General features: G+C 31.0%; 1 protein-coding gene across 3 annotated transcripts in view; it reads right to left on the bottom strand.

The window, feature by feature from the left end:
• Nucleotides 1-2,129: 2,129 nt before the first annotated feature.
• LOC134712015 (sodium/potassium/calcium exchanger 4-like) overlaps nt 2,130-16,689 on the bottom strand; it is a 66,491-nt gene continuing 51,931 nt past the window's right edge. For all 3 annotated transcript variants that reach the window (XM_063573098.1, XM_063573099.1, XM_063573100.1), the window contains 11 exons: nt 15,276-15,382; nt 13,018-13,123; nt 12,520-12,616; nt 10,517-10,620; nt 8,836-8,894; nt 7,788-7,878; nt 5,994-6,072; nt 5,346-5,460; nt 4,866-4,978; nt 3,663-3,728; nt 2,130-2,656 (listed from right to left, as the gene is read on the bottom strand). In XM_063573098.1, coding sequence (XP_063429168.1) covers nt 2,510-2,656; nt 3,663-3,728; nt 4,866-4,978; nt 5,346-5,460; nt 5,994-6,072; nt 7,788-7,878; nt 8,836-8,894; nt 10,517-10,620; nt 12,520-12,616; nt 13,018-13,123; nt 15,276-15,382 — 1,084 coding nt within the window. In that variant the 3' untranslated portion in view covers nt 2,130-2,509. The remainder of the gene's footprint in view (nt 2,657-3,662; nt 3,729-4,865; nt 4,979-5,345; nt 5,461-5,993; nt 6,073-7,787; nt 7,879-8,835; nt 8,895-10,516; nt 10,621-12,519; nt 12,617-13,017; nt 13,124-15,275; nt 15,383-16,689) is intronic.

The raw sequence follows: 16,689 nt of genomic DNA, 5'->3' as shown, positions 1-16,689 counted from the left end.
CAGATACCCATGATCATGTTTCGACCTCACCACCTCTATATTGACAGGTCAATGACCTTTAAGTATTCCACATTCCAAACTGAAACCCAAATGAAACAGTTGGTATTGCTTTGTTTCATAACATAATGGCCAATATAGATACAAGTATCTTGTCTAAGGGACGAATAAATCCTACTGTGTAAAGGATCACTTTGATTCAAATCAAAGATGCTTGATTTCTTGATAGACAACATATTTGTTACGTTTGGAGGACGTGTTTTTCAACAGACTCGGCATTCCAATGGGAAAAAATGTGCCCCTATTCTTGCCGACTTATTCCTTTATTATTATGAGGCTGGCTTCATACTGGAACTTCTTAGGAAGAAAGATAACAAGTATCTTTTAACTCTCAAAATTTGATGACTTTGTTGAACGCATCTACCCCATCGAACTAGAGATAAAGGATACTACAGATACAGTTAAGTCGGCCTCATATCTTCACTTATATCTAGAAATTGACAATGGGGGTCGGTTGAAAACAAAACTGTACGACATAAGAGATGATTTCAGCTTTCCAATTGTGAATTTTCCATTTCTAGTAGCAAAATTTCAGGAGCACCTGCATACGGTGTATATATTTCTCAATTGATACGATATTTAGGTGCTTGCATTTTGATTTCCTTGATAGAGGGTTGCTGCTCACAAGGAAGCTATTAAACGAAGAGTTCCAAATGGTGAAGTTGAAATCATCACTTCGTAAATTTTACGGACGCCATCACGAGTTGGTTGACCGTTATGGAATAACCGTTTCACAAATGATATCGGATATGTTCCTTACGTCGTAACTACAAACCCCTTCCCTTTCATGAACTTGACCGAATTAGACTATTTACCGGATTTATAATCACATAAAAAAACACGACGGGTGCCACATATGGAGCAGTATCTGCTTACCCTTCCGGAGCACCTGATATCACCCCTAGTTTTTGGTGGGGTTCGTGTTGATTATTCTTTTCTTTTAATATGTTATGTCATGTGTACTATTGTTTTGTCTGTTTGTCTTTTTCATTTTTAGACATGGCGTTGTCAATCTTTTTTCGATTTATGAGTTTGACTGTCCCTCTGGTATCTTCCGTCCCTCTTTAAGATAAATAAGCAGAACTATTCAACCACCGAGAACACGACGAGGAAAACATATAAACCTGCAACCTTACCTTTCAATCTCACGAAAGTAGATGAAAATATGATCTCCAATACTGTTCAAAAGTGAACTATGTGAAACGAATAACGCAAGGGTTGCCGACGACCGATCCACATTAAATGAGAAAATCAATATATCCATTCATATCGTCTTGTGAAATAAAGGCGACAGATACAGTTCTCAGAAGGTTATTGTGTTTTGGTAATATTCATTGACGTGGCTAGGTGCTTATCAATACATCCCTTCATTTTGTAATTGCGCTATGATAAATTTTGTATTTTGTCTTTCATTTTTGCTTATAAATATATGCTTGTCAACTTGCCTTTTTATGTTTCTTTGTTGACATATCTGTTTGTTTGTATAGTGATCAAGGTTACTGCGGTGTTGACCTGAATATCAATTAGGTGGTCATATTTATAAATTTCCTTTTGAATTTTTCGAAAAACTAAGGATTTCTTATCACAGGCATATATTGCCTTAGCCGTATTTGGCACAACTTTTTGGAATTTTGGATCCTCAATGCTCTTCAAACTTTGTACTTATATTAATAAATATTATGATAAGAGCGTCACTGATATTATAAATATTTTGATATGAGCGTCACTGATGAGTCTTATGTAGACGAAACACGCGTCTGGCGTACTAAATTATAATCCAGATACCTTTGATAACCATTTACAGAAAAGTGTTGACTGCTGGTCACATAATTTGACATTTTTACCTATTTTAAACTATTATATAGATATAAGAAGATGTGGTGTGAGTGCCAATGATACAACCCTCAACCCAAGTCACAATTTGTAAAGGTAAACCATTATAGGTCGAAGTATGGTTTCATCACAAGACCTTGGCACACAAAAAATAGCAAGCTATAAAGGGCCCCACAAATTACTAGTTTAAATCCATTCAAACAGAAAAAGCCCACGGTCTTATCTATATAAAAACGAAAAACGATGAACATCATATGATTGTCTGTTTGTTTTGTTCATACATCGTTGTCAATATAGTGAAAGTTAAGGCGACTGTCATACAATTGAGAGTTAGCTACGAAACCAGGTTTAATCAACCATTTTCTACATAAGAAAATTGCCGTACCAAGTCAGGGATATGACAGTTGTTTTTGAGTTTTTGATCTTGCTAATTGATTATAAATTTTCCGTTTTGAATTATCCTCAGAATTTATGATATTTTACTTTTTTCTTTCATATTCTAGTATTTGAAATTGATACTAAAAACAGATTGTCAAATGTGATATTTGTAATTCTATTGCTGCTGATTAATGAAGAAATGGAATGATTTTGACATAACAACTGTGATATATGTGTTCCATTATTCACCGCACATTGGTGGATTGACAAAACCAAATACATTACACTCTGTCATTACAGAAAAGAGTACATAAATAGCATAAGATACTAAGAACATAATGCCTATACGGCGTGTTAGGCGCCAGCCCGAATAACTAATTGCTCCTATCTGAAACAGAAAAAGAAAGATTTAAAAAGGAATCTAGCATGACTATGAGCAATATTTCTTTAATAACAAAATACCGATAAAATATATAGGCACTATGCTCAGGTCCTGATAGAAATTTACAAGCAATTAAGAATATAAACTTCAAGTCCTCACAGTAAATATTTCGTCGATTCATATTATTATTATGTTAAGAAGAAAATGACATTTATTAAAAACAGTTTATATATTATATGACCGTTAAAATCATTGCAGCTAAGTGTTTTTAATTGTCAGCCATTTTATTGGCAAGCCAAATTTTGGTTATTATACATTCTTTAATTGTAAAAGGAAACATTTTAGCATGATTCTATAAAAATTAATAATTTGATATTTTCAAAACTTAGAAGGATGTAAATTTGCTTAAACCAAGGTTGCACCTAGACTAGTTATTGTGTTAACTGGAGTATTTGGTTTAGATGCATTTAAACGAATAACTCTTTGGCTTCCAGACGCATCGGACATGCCGTTTTTGCTTCAAGGTGTTAGTAATAATTTAAAATTCAATTTTGTTTATGCTTTTCAGAATACTTTTCCAGCAATTTTTAGCCTTTTTGATTAAATTGCTTCCTGAAATTTAAAAAAAAAATACTGTATTATTTTAGTGCAAGTTAGATACAGTTTCATCTTTATTACTTTTCAGCTCTGATTGCGTTGACCATTATGAAATATCCGTGTCACATATGGTAAGTAATACTTGTCGTTACCACAATCCAATAATCCTTTTCCTCGATTGTAGTGACACTGAATTATAATTAGCCATAAGCAAGCCGACTGCTTTCCATGCCGATTAGCTTATGTCAATGGGGTTTACATTGCTGAATATTTAATTTTATGAGGAGTATTGTTATATCTTTGTCTGTTTTTCTCCTTTTTTTTTGGCCGAAGTGTTTTATTTTTTTATTTTTGACTAATGATTATTGATTACCCCTTGGTACATTCTCCATCCTTTTAACAAGTAAATACTCACTGTGATAATAACTGTGATAAAAAGTAAAATGATTGAATACAGCATACCATTACTGTTGATTTTAACCTAAAATCAAAGAATGACACTAAAGTAAAGCTGTATCCAATACAGTTCTAATGAAATGTATTTAAGTCATGCATACGACATTCAGCAATGTATAAAATCAGTTATAAGTTATACATAGCCTCGCCATGATAAAACGTGAAACATATCAGAATTAAAAAAAAACGAATGGCTTTATTCATGACAAAACAAAAACAGAAATAAAGAATATTTATTAAAAGCTAGAAAATCAAATAGATATATTAAGGACCATTGTGTCAGTACACACATTTCGTATATTGACTATTGACTTCTTCAAGAACCATGTGTATAAACTATTGAAATAACTTAAGTATAAAATGGTTTGTAAAACTTCTTCATTTAAAAAACTTAACAATTTTTTAAGGCACATTTATAATCTTTGTGTGAACGTTTACACAAAAAAAAACTTCATTGATATTAGATTTATATGTTGTGTTTTGTGTACTACGAGTTTGTTTGTTTGTCTTTTTCTTTTTTACCCATGGCGTTATTAGTTTATTTTTTACTTCTGAGTTGCAATGTCACTCTGGAATCTTTCGATTCTCTTTCAGAATTGCTTTGAACGATTTATTGAACTTGCTGTGTAAGCTAAACCTTACACTTACATGTATTCACATATTGAAGATTTTAGTATAGGCATATATAGCTGTATATCATGCAACTCAGCAAGATCTGGCCATTGGATTGATTTGATTGTGAATGAAAGACAATGTCAGTTCGATGATAATTACACTTATTTGCTAAAGTTCAAACATGTAACTCGTTATAGATAAAAGTTTTAATCAAATGCTTTTTTGGTATTCAGCTAAATTAATGATGCTCTTTGAAAACATCAACAACATAACTTGTTTTTTTTAAACTCGACATTAATTTTAAGGAGTCACACAACAATACGTTTTGATACAAACGGGGTGGGGGTGGGGTGGGGTGGTGGGGGTGATAGGGAGGAAGAACTCCGATGAAAACTTCATGTAAAAATTAAAAACAATAAGAATCTTCAACAATTTACTATAGATTACATTCGAGCATTTTGGTCGCCGTTAGATATAACAATATAATGAAAAAAGGTAAATGTTAAAAAAGCAAAAGAAAAAAAAACAGATGCCATTAAATACTTACTGTGGTTCCAGAATATGCTATTCCAGTTTTTAAAAACCAAGGTAAAGATAAACCTAAAAGGATGTCGAATATGTTGCTTCCTAAACAGTTCGAAATCGCCATATCTCCCATACCTATAATCAGAAACAATTTGCTATTTGTCAAGTTATGACTATTGTGTAAAGGATAATATATAAATGAAATGAAGTTGCGTTTATATATGTGTTTAATAATTCCTTTGATAATGTTCTTTTCGAGTCGTGATTTGAAAATGCAGTGAAGTGTTAACATGGTTAAGTTAATTAAAATATAGCGAGTCGACTCATTCATTGTCAAAAACTTACATATCCATATTAAATTTAAAAAATCATGAACTGCTGCCCAGGTTCATAAAAAAATATTACTGATAAATATTTCTTTTAGCGAACTTCTGAAATATTCTGGATATAAAGGTGATTTTTATATTCTTCTGTGTGTACTAGTATTACAAAATAGACTTGCCTTGCTTAACTACAAAGACACTAGCCATTGCATCAGGTATACTGGTACCGGCTGCTAGAAATGTTATACCCATAACACTATCTGGTATATCAAGTGTGAATCCGACAACTGTTACCTAAAATGGTTTTTTTTCAAATTTGTTAATCTCACATATAACATATATACTACTTAACCAACTTAACTTCTGACACGCTTAAGGATATATAAATGCACTGGAAGCTATCAACTTTGTTGACAAAACTGTCTCCATTAAGCTGTCGTGAAGAATTTAAAGATTACCTAAAATTTTACCTAAGATGGAAATGTCCGTCCTAAGCATACTGCCACTTAGTTTTACTGAAAGGGACACATATTTTGTAACAATCCTTTTTATAATTTAGTACAAAATATTCCAATAGTTTGTTCCAATAGAATAATGTCATATTCGTCACCAGTATCACACGTTTATTTTATTGACAACTATGCATATACATTCTTAAAAAACATTGAAACTGATTTGCTTCCCCTATATTGCACCAATATGCATTATAATGTAAAATATATATCATTTCATTGCTTGCAAAAGATAAATTATGTCCCTTCCTATAACTGGAACACCATTCTGGATATGGTATGAGTATGTATAAAAAAAAATTAAACAATACTTACCATCCACACCATTATATATGAAAACAAAGCTATCCAAACTATTGACATCACAAACGTCAACAAAAACCAGTTCTCCCATCTAAAATATTTAAAGTAAATAGTATTTTTGCTTTTGCTATGATGATTAATAATATTATTAAAAATATGACTAAAATTAGCTTTATCATGCAACATTTGAAATATCAGTTCAGTAAAAAAATTACTTGTTGTTTTGCATTTGAAAAACGTTTGTCTGTACCAAGTCATGAATATGACAGTTGTTATCCAATCGTTTGATGTGTCTGAGTTGGGTTTTTTTTGCCTTTGCGTAGAAATTTCGTTTAGAATTTTTCTCGGAGTTCGGCATTTTCGTTAATTTTTATTGTGATTATCAATTTATTAATTGAATAACAATAAGAAAAAATATACTAAGTCAGCTCTTCAAAATAAAAATGAGTCAAGTAAGGAGTCAAGTAAAAGAGCTTGCTTATCTACTCAGTTTATGAAATAATCTAACATTTTAATTAGCTACTGATAATATAAAGCACATTTCTATATATTTCAAGTGTCACATTTGACATATCTATGACTACTTTATTTTGCATCAAATCGAGACCTTTAAGTTATCCCGAGAGATATACTCGATTAAATATTGTCATGAATTTAAAAATGTTGATACGATGTGTGCGATTGAAAAGTCATATAATATGCACTTAATTGTATATTTGAATTAAGGGTATACGATACAGTTTTGATCCCATAATGAAATGTTGACAAATTGTAGATAGGCTATTTTTTACCTGCTTAATTCAAGTATCTCTTCATGTGTTACTTATTGAGTAAAATGAGGTAAAAATTTCAAGACATTTGCTCAAAATTTGGATTAGTTGGCAAATTTTTTCTTCACACAGAAATGCATAACTTTTTTGTTTCAAAAGAAAAACACAAGCTGTTTTTTTGTGAAATTATCTTTAATTTATTTATATATATGATTGGTTTTGTTGAGAAGAATACTAAAATTTATCAAATGTTCATGAATGTAGAAAAAACGTATTATTTGTTGTATATTTATCAAATATAAAAAAAAATGCATTATTGTTTTTTTTCATGAATAAAGACGTTAACAAACCGAATGTTCCACAGAAGAAAGATGAAAAGTGCCAAAAGGAACATAAAATAGTTATCAAAGGTACCAGGAGAATCATCAGTGACGCTCGTATAAAAATATTTATAAAACATAACTAGTACAAAGTTGAAGAGCATTGAGCATTCAAAATTCCAAAAAGTCATGCCAAATATGGCTAAGGTAATCTATGCCTGGGATAATTAAACAGGAAATTTATAACATGACCACATTATTGATATTCATGTCAACAAAGTGTTGACTGCTGGGCTGGAGATACCCCCGGGGACGAAACGTGCACCAGCAGTGGCATCGACCCAGTGGTGTAAATAGTTATCAAAGGTACCAGGATTATAATTTAGTATGCCAGACGCGTGTTTCGTCTACATAAGACTCATCAGTGACGCACATATCAAAATATTTATACAAACAAAGTGCTGACTACTGGGCTAAAAACCCATAGTCGAAAATAAACTGACAAAGCCATGGCATAAAACAAAAAGACAAAAATCGATTAAAACGAAAAATCGATGGTAGCAAATACAAAATAAGAAATCGCATCAACTTAAAAAAGAAGTGATATCGGTTGCAAAAGGAAAGAGTCTCTTGCAATGCATACGGTCAAAATTGCACAATCAATAAATAAGTAAATTTCTGGGTTCTAAATATCTAAGATCTTCAATTCTAATTACCGTTCTTTTCTGCAATCTGGCACTGTATAATACAACACTGTTTTCAAAGGGTAAGAGAGTGCCCATTTAGTCATTACAATATAACCATCGTCTGAAAAATAATCAGGTTTATCCATTATTTTGGTTTTGCATGATCCAAACATCCACTTATGATAATTTGAAAACATTCAAATGTATTTTCACGGTTTATTGCGTTGTTTTGTTGCTCTTTCTATGACATTTTTTCTTGTTATAAATTGCATGCTCCATATCATGCTTTGCAATCCTTTTACTCAAATACTTTCGCTAATAAAGATTTCCAAAATAATTTTCCTTTTCTGGACATCATTAACAAATAAACGGATTCATTTATGAAAAAAATCAAAATCTTGTCCCCTTATTTTAACAAACATCAATGTTGCGTCATATCATGCTTTGTTATCTTTTCAATCATATATTTCCACTAAAAATGATTTCCAAAATAATTTCCCTTTGATGGATATCATGAACAAAATAAACGAATCTATTTATAAAAATCCATATTTTTACAGTCAATCTTTCTCCCTCATTTCCACAAAATCAATTCTTAATAGCATATCAAGCCTATAAATCAGTTGTTGCTGAATTCATAGCATAAAAAATGGCTATAAAAAATTTGAAATTGGAAAATTGTTTTACATATTTCTATTTTTTTAATTTTTGAAGTACGCCAAAGAAGTGTCGACGAAAATACAAACAGACATCAATGTCCATCGTTATGTTGAACATTTTTATGAATTGTACGAACACTGTGATAAAAAAAAAAATAGAATTAAATAACTTGACATTTGACATTTTAACACTTCCGGTGTTTATCAACTCTGTCACAGCAAAATACCCAGATATGATATTGCATCGACTTATTATTGATGATTTCAGTTTACAAAATTAGTTATTACTTAAAAAGATATTATTGGTTTAATTTTATTATTGGTTTGATTAGAAAATTGTTTGTTGTCTCATTGAAGCACATCACATATATCCTCTTTTATCAACAACCTCATTATCATCTGAATATTGTATACCATACCTAAACTTGGAACCTTCCTCCAGTAGTCCCAATCTTCTCCTTCCATCGTTATGTTGAACCTTCAATGAATTTTTAAAACAAATGCAATAATTCAAAAACTATAAATTCTTCTTGATTCTTATGACTTATGAACATGCACTTGCAAATTTAATGCATAAAACTCTGTTTCTAATCCATTCTAAATGCAAAGTATCAAGTTAGGTATCGGTAATCCTATATTGATGTATTTTATTTCGTTTGAAATAGGGTTTTTCCCGTTTGCTATTTGTAGTTAATATTTACAGATGGGAACTAGTATAACTAGTTCGGATACTGGTTTTGTAACAGTATGTACTATTTATAAGTTTGATGTTAGGTGCAGGAGGCACGAGGAAAATTTTGGCGGTTTTTATGGGTGGTGTTTAAAGGTACTATATAAAGTTTGGGATTTAAATGTATTAGTATCGAAGGTGCTCGCAGTTACGTCGGATTGAAGTTGGTCACATAGGTATATGTGCAGTTGCTGCTATGTTTATTGTACGTACAGGCGTTGGAGGCATTAGCCGGGGGAAAAGAAACGATGCGAAAGAGGAACAATGTTATATGTCATGTGTTTATATAATGTTTCGATTGAAGAAATATGTACAATTCAGTAAAATAAAATATTGTATCGCAAGAGAAAATAAGATGTTACTGCGAGCAACTAATCCTATATCTGTGTTTGTCTTGTTTATAGCCTATTGAATTAGAGATTAAATACTTTAAATTCGGACGAGCAGGGCGAGGGAGAATTTAATTATTATTATTGTTCATTATAAAAATAAATTAAGGTTTTGTAGTTTTTAATTGATAATAATTATATAGTAAATGGTTGACCGTCACCTGGGATTGTTTTTGATTTTGATTGAAATACTATTGAAACATCTAACTTTTTCTTTTTTACATTTTGTTTTGTTCTATCATCTTATTCCAAATATGTTATTATACCATGTTTTTTTGTTTTTTTTTATCTAAAATCTGATTTATTGCACTATTGCTGTTATAATAATACCATGTCTACAGCATTTGACAGGGCATCCCTGAAGCGTTAGTTTTACTGAACAAACAGGGAGGTTGTTCAGTAAATTAATAATAATAATAAATGGTTAGATTTACATGTTACAATATTGTGTATACAGATTATACAGATTACTACAGAAATTATTTTCCGGAAAAAAATATTATACCATGTTAACCAACCTGATAAGTTGTTTATACATTACGACTTTTAAAAAAAAGATTGATATAAACAGCAATTTAAACAAGTTTTAACGAAGAATAACATATTATGACATAACATTAAACCTAACAATGAGCAACAAAAACGCGAACAGCAGGTAAGAAAGAGTACAAAACATCTGATCCCTTAGTTGCACCCGTTGTGTAAAATTGCTGATGATATGTGAACAAATATATATTGTCATGAGTAAATGTAATCTTTGAGGTCGTCAGCATTATTTTTGATTTTACGTTTTCCTATCATTAATTTCAAAAATTTTCGTTTGTATCTGCCTTTTAGAGTTTGTAATCATAGAAAACCCAAAGATATAGTCCGGTCAAACCATTCTTTTTCAAGCATTGTCGAATTTCTTTTTAGACACAACACATTTTCGTGAAGATGTCTTTCTTCAGGTTCTTTTACTAGTTTTAAAATTTTACATACCATCCTCGAATGGATCTTGTATAAGACATAACACTTGATTTGTGAGCCATTTTTCTAAACTGTTGTCTTTTCAGGTAAGCCTCATCTTTGAGCATTCGTTTTCTCTAAAAAGAATGAGAGAAATTCCTACTGTTGAAACTTATTTTAGGAACTAATCTTAAATTGAAGAATAATCAACTTTTTTTTCCAAATACACATTCGAAGATGTGGTATGAGTGCCAAGAGAACAACTTTCCATCCAAGTCACAGTCAATCAAAATTGAAAAACTATAAGTCAACGTACGGCCTTCAACTTTGTTCGACTTCAATAATATTGACATAGCTTGAAAAAGTTGAGATAGTAGTGATTTGATTGATTTTATAGTTCAACTATTTGTTTTGTGTTAGTCGTTTTTATATAACAAGTTTTTAATACATCTATTTGTTTTGTTGCCTCTATTCGTAATTTGATAGCTAGTTTTATTGCCTCTACTCGTAATAAGATAGCTAGTTTTGTTGCCTTTAGTCGTTATTAGATATCTATTCCACACTCCAAACTAAAAGACAAATTGAAAGAGTTGGTATTACTTTGCTTCATAAAAAAGAATGGCCAACGTAGATACAAGTATCTTGTCTTAGGGAAGGATAAATCCTACTTTGTAAAGAATCACTCTGATTCAAACAAAAATTTCTCTGAAACTGATATTATTAAGATGCTTGATTTCTTGATTGACAACATATTTGTTACGTTCGGAGGACGTGTTTTTCAATAGACTGTCGGCATTCCAATGAGAACAAACTGTTCCCCTCTACTTGCCGACTTGTTTCTTTATTATTATGAGGCTGACTTAATACAGGAACTTCTTAGGAAAAAAGATAAGAAGTTAGCAATATCCTTTTAACTCTACTTTCCGCTATAAAGATGATGTTCTTGCACTAAACAATTCAAAATTTGGTAACTATGTGGAACGCATCTATCCCATCGAACTAGAGATAAAGGATTCTACAGATACAGTTAAGTTGGCTTCATGTCTTGACTTACATCTCGAAATTGACAATGACGGTCGGTTGAAAACAAAACTTTACGACGAAAGAGATGATTTCAGCTTTCCAATTGTGAACTTTCCATTTCTAAGTAGCAACATCCAGCAGCACCGGCATACGGGTATATATCTCCCAATTGATACGATATTCCGGTGCTTGCATTTCCTATCATGATTTTCTTGATAGAGGGTTGCTGCTCACAAGGAAACTATTAAACCAAGAAGTCCAAATGGTGAATTTGAAATCACCCCTTGATAAATTTTACGGACGCCATCACGAGTTGGTTGACCGTTATGGAATAACCGTTTCACAAATGATATCGGATATGTTCCTTACGTCGTAAGTACAATTCCCTTCCCTTTCATGAATGTGACCTACCGAATTAGACTATTTACCGGATTTATAATCACATAAGCAACACGACGGGTGCCACATGTGGAGCCGGATCTGCTTACCCTTCCGGAGCACCTGAGATCACCCCTAGTTTTTGGTTGGGTTCGTGTTGTTTATTCTTTAGTTTTCTATGTTGTGTCATGTGTACTATTGTTTTTCTGTTTGTCTTTTTCATTTTTAGCCATGGCGTTGTCAGTTTGTTTTAGATTTATGAGTTTGACTGTCTCTTTGGTATCTTTCGTCCCTCTTTTTGATGCCTCTAGTCGTAATTAGATAGCTAGTTTTGTCAACAACAAAATACTTAACCGGTAACAGATACAAAGCCATATAGCATAGTCACGATTTTTGTTTTGCTTCAAACGTACGACATATACAATCTCAATTTGTATTGGAAATTATTTGCTTAAGGAAGAGTATTGAGACTCTATCGATTCTGACGTTAACGTGCACGAAGCATATGCTATCTGAGAATAACCGTATTTGCTTACATCCTTTATTGTATCTAATATAAACATCAATTTCCACATATGTAAACATTGAGGAGATTTATTTTACAAGTAATATTTTCTAATAATAAATTTACTTACATATGATATAATGAGACAGGCCGCTGACCGGAATCTTGTCAGAGATTTAAACTTCTTCATCATCATCATTCGAAAGACAAAATCACAGAAATGTGGTCTGTAAATATAGAGATGCAAACAGGATAAGATAAACGAATTTTTGACAGTTATTTTTGAGAGTTCACTCTATCATTATAAATTTCACGAAACCTTTACAGACCAGAACTCTTAAATACACGAAAAGCAAGAAAAAAATGATTATTACTGTAATACATTTTGTACCAATGATATAAATTTATGATATCCAAGTAGTTATATTTTGATTTAAATTTTCAAAAAGATCTTTGATCAAAGAAAATTTTGTAACAATATTAAAATTTTGATGGATAGGCAACCGTGTACTAAATATTCGGTAAATACACGAGACACTTTCGTCGCTAACCTTAGACTATATCAGTCATAGTAATTTAATACACAAACTAAACACTGTGATATGTATTTAAAACATTTCATTTATACTTGATTTGCGTTGATTTTGCATATTCATCTGGAGGAAGTTCTCTGTCACGCCATTTCTTTGTTTCTATCGCAGTGAAGACCTCGTCATCCTCATCTGTGAAAACCTCTGCAAAATAAAAAAAAAATTAAAAAAAATAATTGTCAATTCTCTATTAGTATATTGATACTCTGTGAAGTTGATTTTGAAGTATAAAATTGTATGATATTTCAATATGAGCAGCGTTATATGCACTATAAAAAGAAAAAAATCATGTCAAAAAGACATCCAAACATGGAAATGAGTTAATTTTGTATGTAACACCTTTATTTGCGATAACTAATGTTCAGTAGTTAGTGCAATGACTGAACCTGAAAGTTCAACCCATCTAGTAATAACCAAAACCAGAGGTAAATTGACATGGGTGTAAAAGTTTAATTTCGACCTTGTATATTGAGATATGCGACATCATATGACGACCAGTAAAGACATGGTGGTTGTATTCAACGTAAATTATATATTGATTATAGCTAATTTCCTAATGCTTGTAGAATAAAACTTTGGTAGGCTGGCTTGCCCTGTTTGTATAAACGTTAATTCAAGCTTTGTAATTAACATTGCCATTTTTAAACAATGTGGTATGGGTGCAAATGACACAACTCTCCATCCAAGTTACAATTTATAAAAGTAAACTATTGTAGGTCAAGGAACTTATTTTAACCAGTATATATTATATTCAAATTTGATTGGACCTGATCCCAATTTCAATTTTACAATAAAAAAAACAAAGCAAGCAAGCTAACCAAAATAAGCTGATAAATTGTTCATCCTCTTAATTTTGTTTGAGAAATTGTAAAGTTTAATTTACAATAACTTGAAAATCATTTATAGTGAGGTTGAGATGGTTTTAATGGAAAATATTATCAACAACACATTCATGTTTGGTGAACAAAACAGTAAACGGACTTTAGGCTTCAATGACTGGAAAATATCCGTATTCAATAACGATATACAACAATGGTCATCCAAGTCACAATGGTGCCAATAATATTTTTGAAGAGCTTTAAATTGGCAGTGTCATCAACGACCATTAATCGTTTGATGATATTATAAAGCATATGGAAGCTTGCTATTATATCATAAATTTGAAAAATTAATGAAGAGATTAAATCTAAGATGTATCTAAGGAATTATTATCCTTTAAAGAAGATATTGATTGAACACGTATTTAAAGGCTAATTTTGTAAAAATTATTCGGCATTTTGTTTCCTAAATATTAGTTAAATTTAAAATTGGTAGAACAAAAAGGCAAAACAAAAATGCATTATCTTATATTTCTTTAAGTTTTGTCTTGGAAACATGATATTCAATTATTTTATATTGGCTTAATTTCGGTTACTGCCAGTGCTCACAGATCGGTACTTTGTTGTATGCTTTGCTTTATATCTGATGAGCCAAATCACACAACTTATTGGATATTGTTGTGGACCTTTCAAATACTAAAATCACTTTTAAATCCTCGAGCATTTTTGAGGCTGAATGTGTTAATATGTTAAGTCAGCTCTTCAGGTCAGTTATTGCTCATGTTACTCAAATGTGCACATTTGCGTATAATGTATTGCATGAGAAAAGATAGACATAGTCTTTTTAAAAGTATCAGATTGAGATACAAATGTGATCGATAGACAGTTATTAGTTGTAGCGTAAGTGGATAACATTTACTTGTTTTTATACAAAGGAAAACCATTCACGATGAACAAGTATGTACTCTATGCTTCAAATAACGGAAGTTTTTTTATATCTTGAAATATGAATAAATACGTAACTATGCAATACTTAAACTTTTGTTATGATTTTAACACAATATATAAGGTAATATGTAACTGGTATCTATTATGAGTTTATCATACTAACGTCGTTTGTTATCTTCTATGTCTTGATTTACAATATGCTATTCCTAGGAGACAGAACACCAGGATATTGCACTTACAATATTTTGAATAGATTAATTTTGGTTAGGCCGTATGCCAAAAATGAACAATGCAAGTAGATAAATACGTAGGCAAGGTTTCAAATTACATAACAGAAAATCGTTGAATTGAATTAATCAATTGTCTGTTGTAATGAAGGACTGAAGGAATAAGAAGTTTTGTCTGATTAAAGCATTAAAACAAGTTATATGTGGTTCCGTATCTCTACTTCTGATCTTGCATAATGAGTGATTTGTTTGCGTGAGAAGTATAAACCCATGTCTAACAAAGTCTAACTTGCTAAAACATACCATAATCTCCAGGAAAAGCTCTTTTAGCACCATTTATTGGTAAAATATTGGAAGACTTAATTTGGTCTATCTTGTTAGCAAACCAAGATTGCAGAAATGTATTATATCTAAAAGAAAACAAGATCAATACGATTAGATAATAACATGAAAATAAAATAACATTTCCTGCTTTTCTGTTTTTATGCGCACTTTAGGGTCCTATAGAACTAATCAACAATAAATCGGTTTTCCATGATAATTTTCTGAGATCTTTAAATACCCATAATGTATTGGCATATTATGTAATTAACCATGTTATACATGCAGACCAGTTGATTTAAAAAAATCCAGATTATGAAGAAAGTATCATAGTCAATTATACCATATGAAACTTAATTAATAAAATATTCGTGTATTGTAATTACGAATATTCCCTAGATGTAAATCAAGAGACAAGCTCTTAGTTTGATTGAAACAACATACAAAAGTATGAGTCAGATAAAATAAACCGATCAACATTTCTATCGCTTTGGAATTACACTAATGATATACGCACTCCTGAAAGCATTACTAGTATTCGAAAGTGCATCAACATTTTCAGAGTTCCATTTTTATCATAAAATATACTTTGCTTTGCTTTGCTTTGATCAGATAATAATTTATCAAAATATGACGCGTTCTTGTTCTATTTCATGTCATTATGTTTTTGTTCTATTATAAATATGACAATATTTTGAACGACAAACGACAAAATTATTTCACTCGCGTAGTAGTATTAAAATCCTATAAATAAAAGCAACAGTAGCAAACCGCTGTTCAAAACTCGTAAATCTATGGACAAAAAACAAAATCGGGGTAACAACGACAACATTAAAATGTAACACACAGAAACGGACTAAGCATTAGACAAAATCCGATCAGAATAAAAATATAACATCTAAACCAAATACATGAATTTGGGATAAAAAAAAAAAAAAGTACTGTGACACGTCTTATAGTAATGTGAATTCACACTCAAATATAAGATCCATATATGGATTCTTAAAAATTCTAAAGAACTGCTGGATTATGCTTAATTTAGGTCTGTTTCTGAACTTAATTCTTATTTTGAATTAATTTTGATTGTATAACCCTACATACCAATATTCCCTATGTGAAATAATAATTGTTTTGAATAGACATTGAACGACAAATTTTCTTTTTTGTGACGTTTGCATTTTCTCGCGAAACAAGGAATGTTTTTTTTTTAATTTGATAGATGCTTTTTGTGTTTTTTGTAAATGTCTGTTTGTCTTGAGATTTTAGCACAGTGATGACTGCTGTAACCATATTTTGACTATTTTACCGATTATGTCTGTTTTGTTCACGCATCGTTTTAAAAATAACGGAATTTGAAGTTGTCCATTCGTATTATGTGATATATCCTTTGATTTTA

The sequence above is a fragment of the Mytilus trossulus genome, chromosome 3, assembly GCF_036588685.1.
Source record: "Mytilus trossulus isolate FHL-02 chromosome 3, PNRI_Mtr1.1.1.hap1, whole genome shotgun sequence".
NCBI lineage: Eukaryota > Metazoa > Mollusca > Bivalvia > Mytilida > Mytilidae > Mytilus > Mytilus trossulus.
This window is presented reverse-complemented; position numbering and strand designations above follow the sequence as displayed.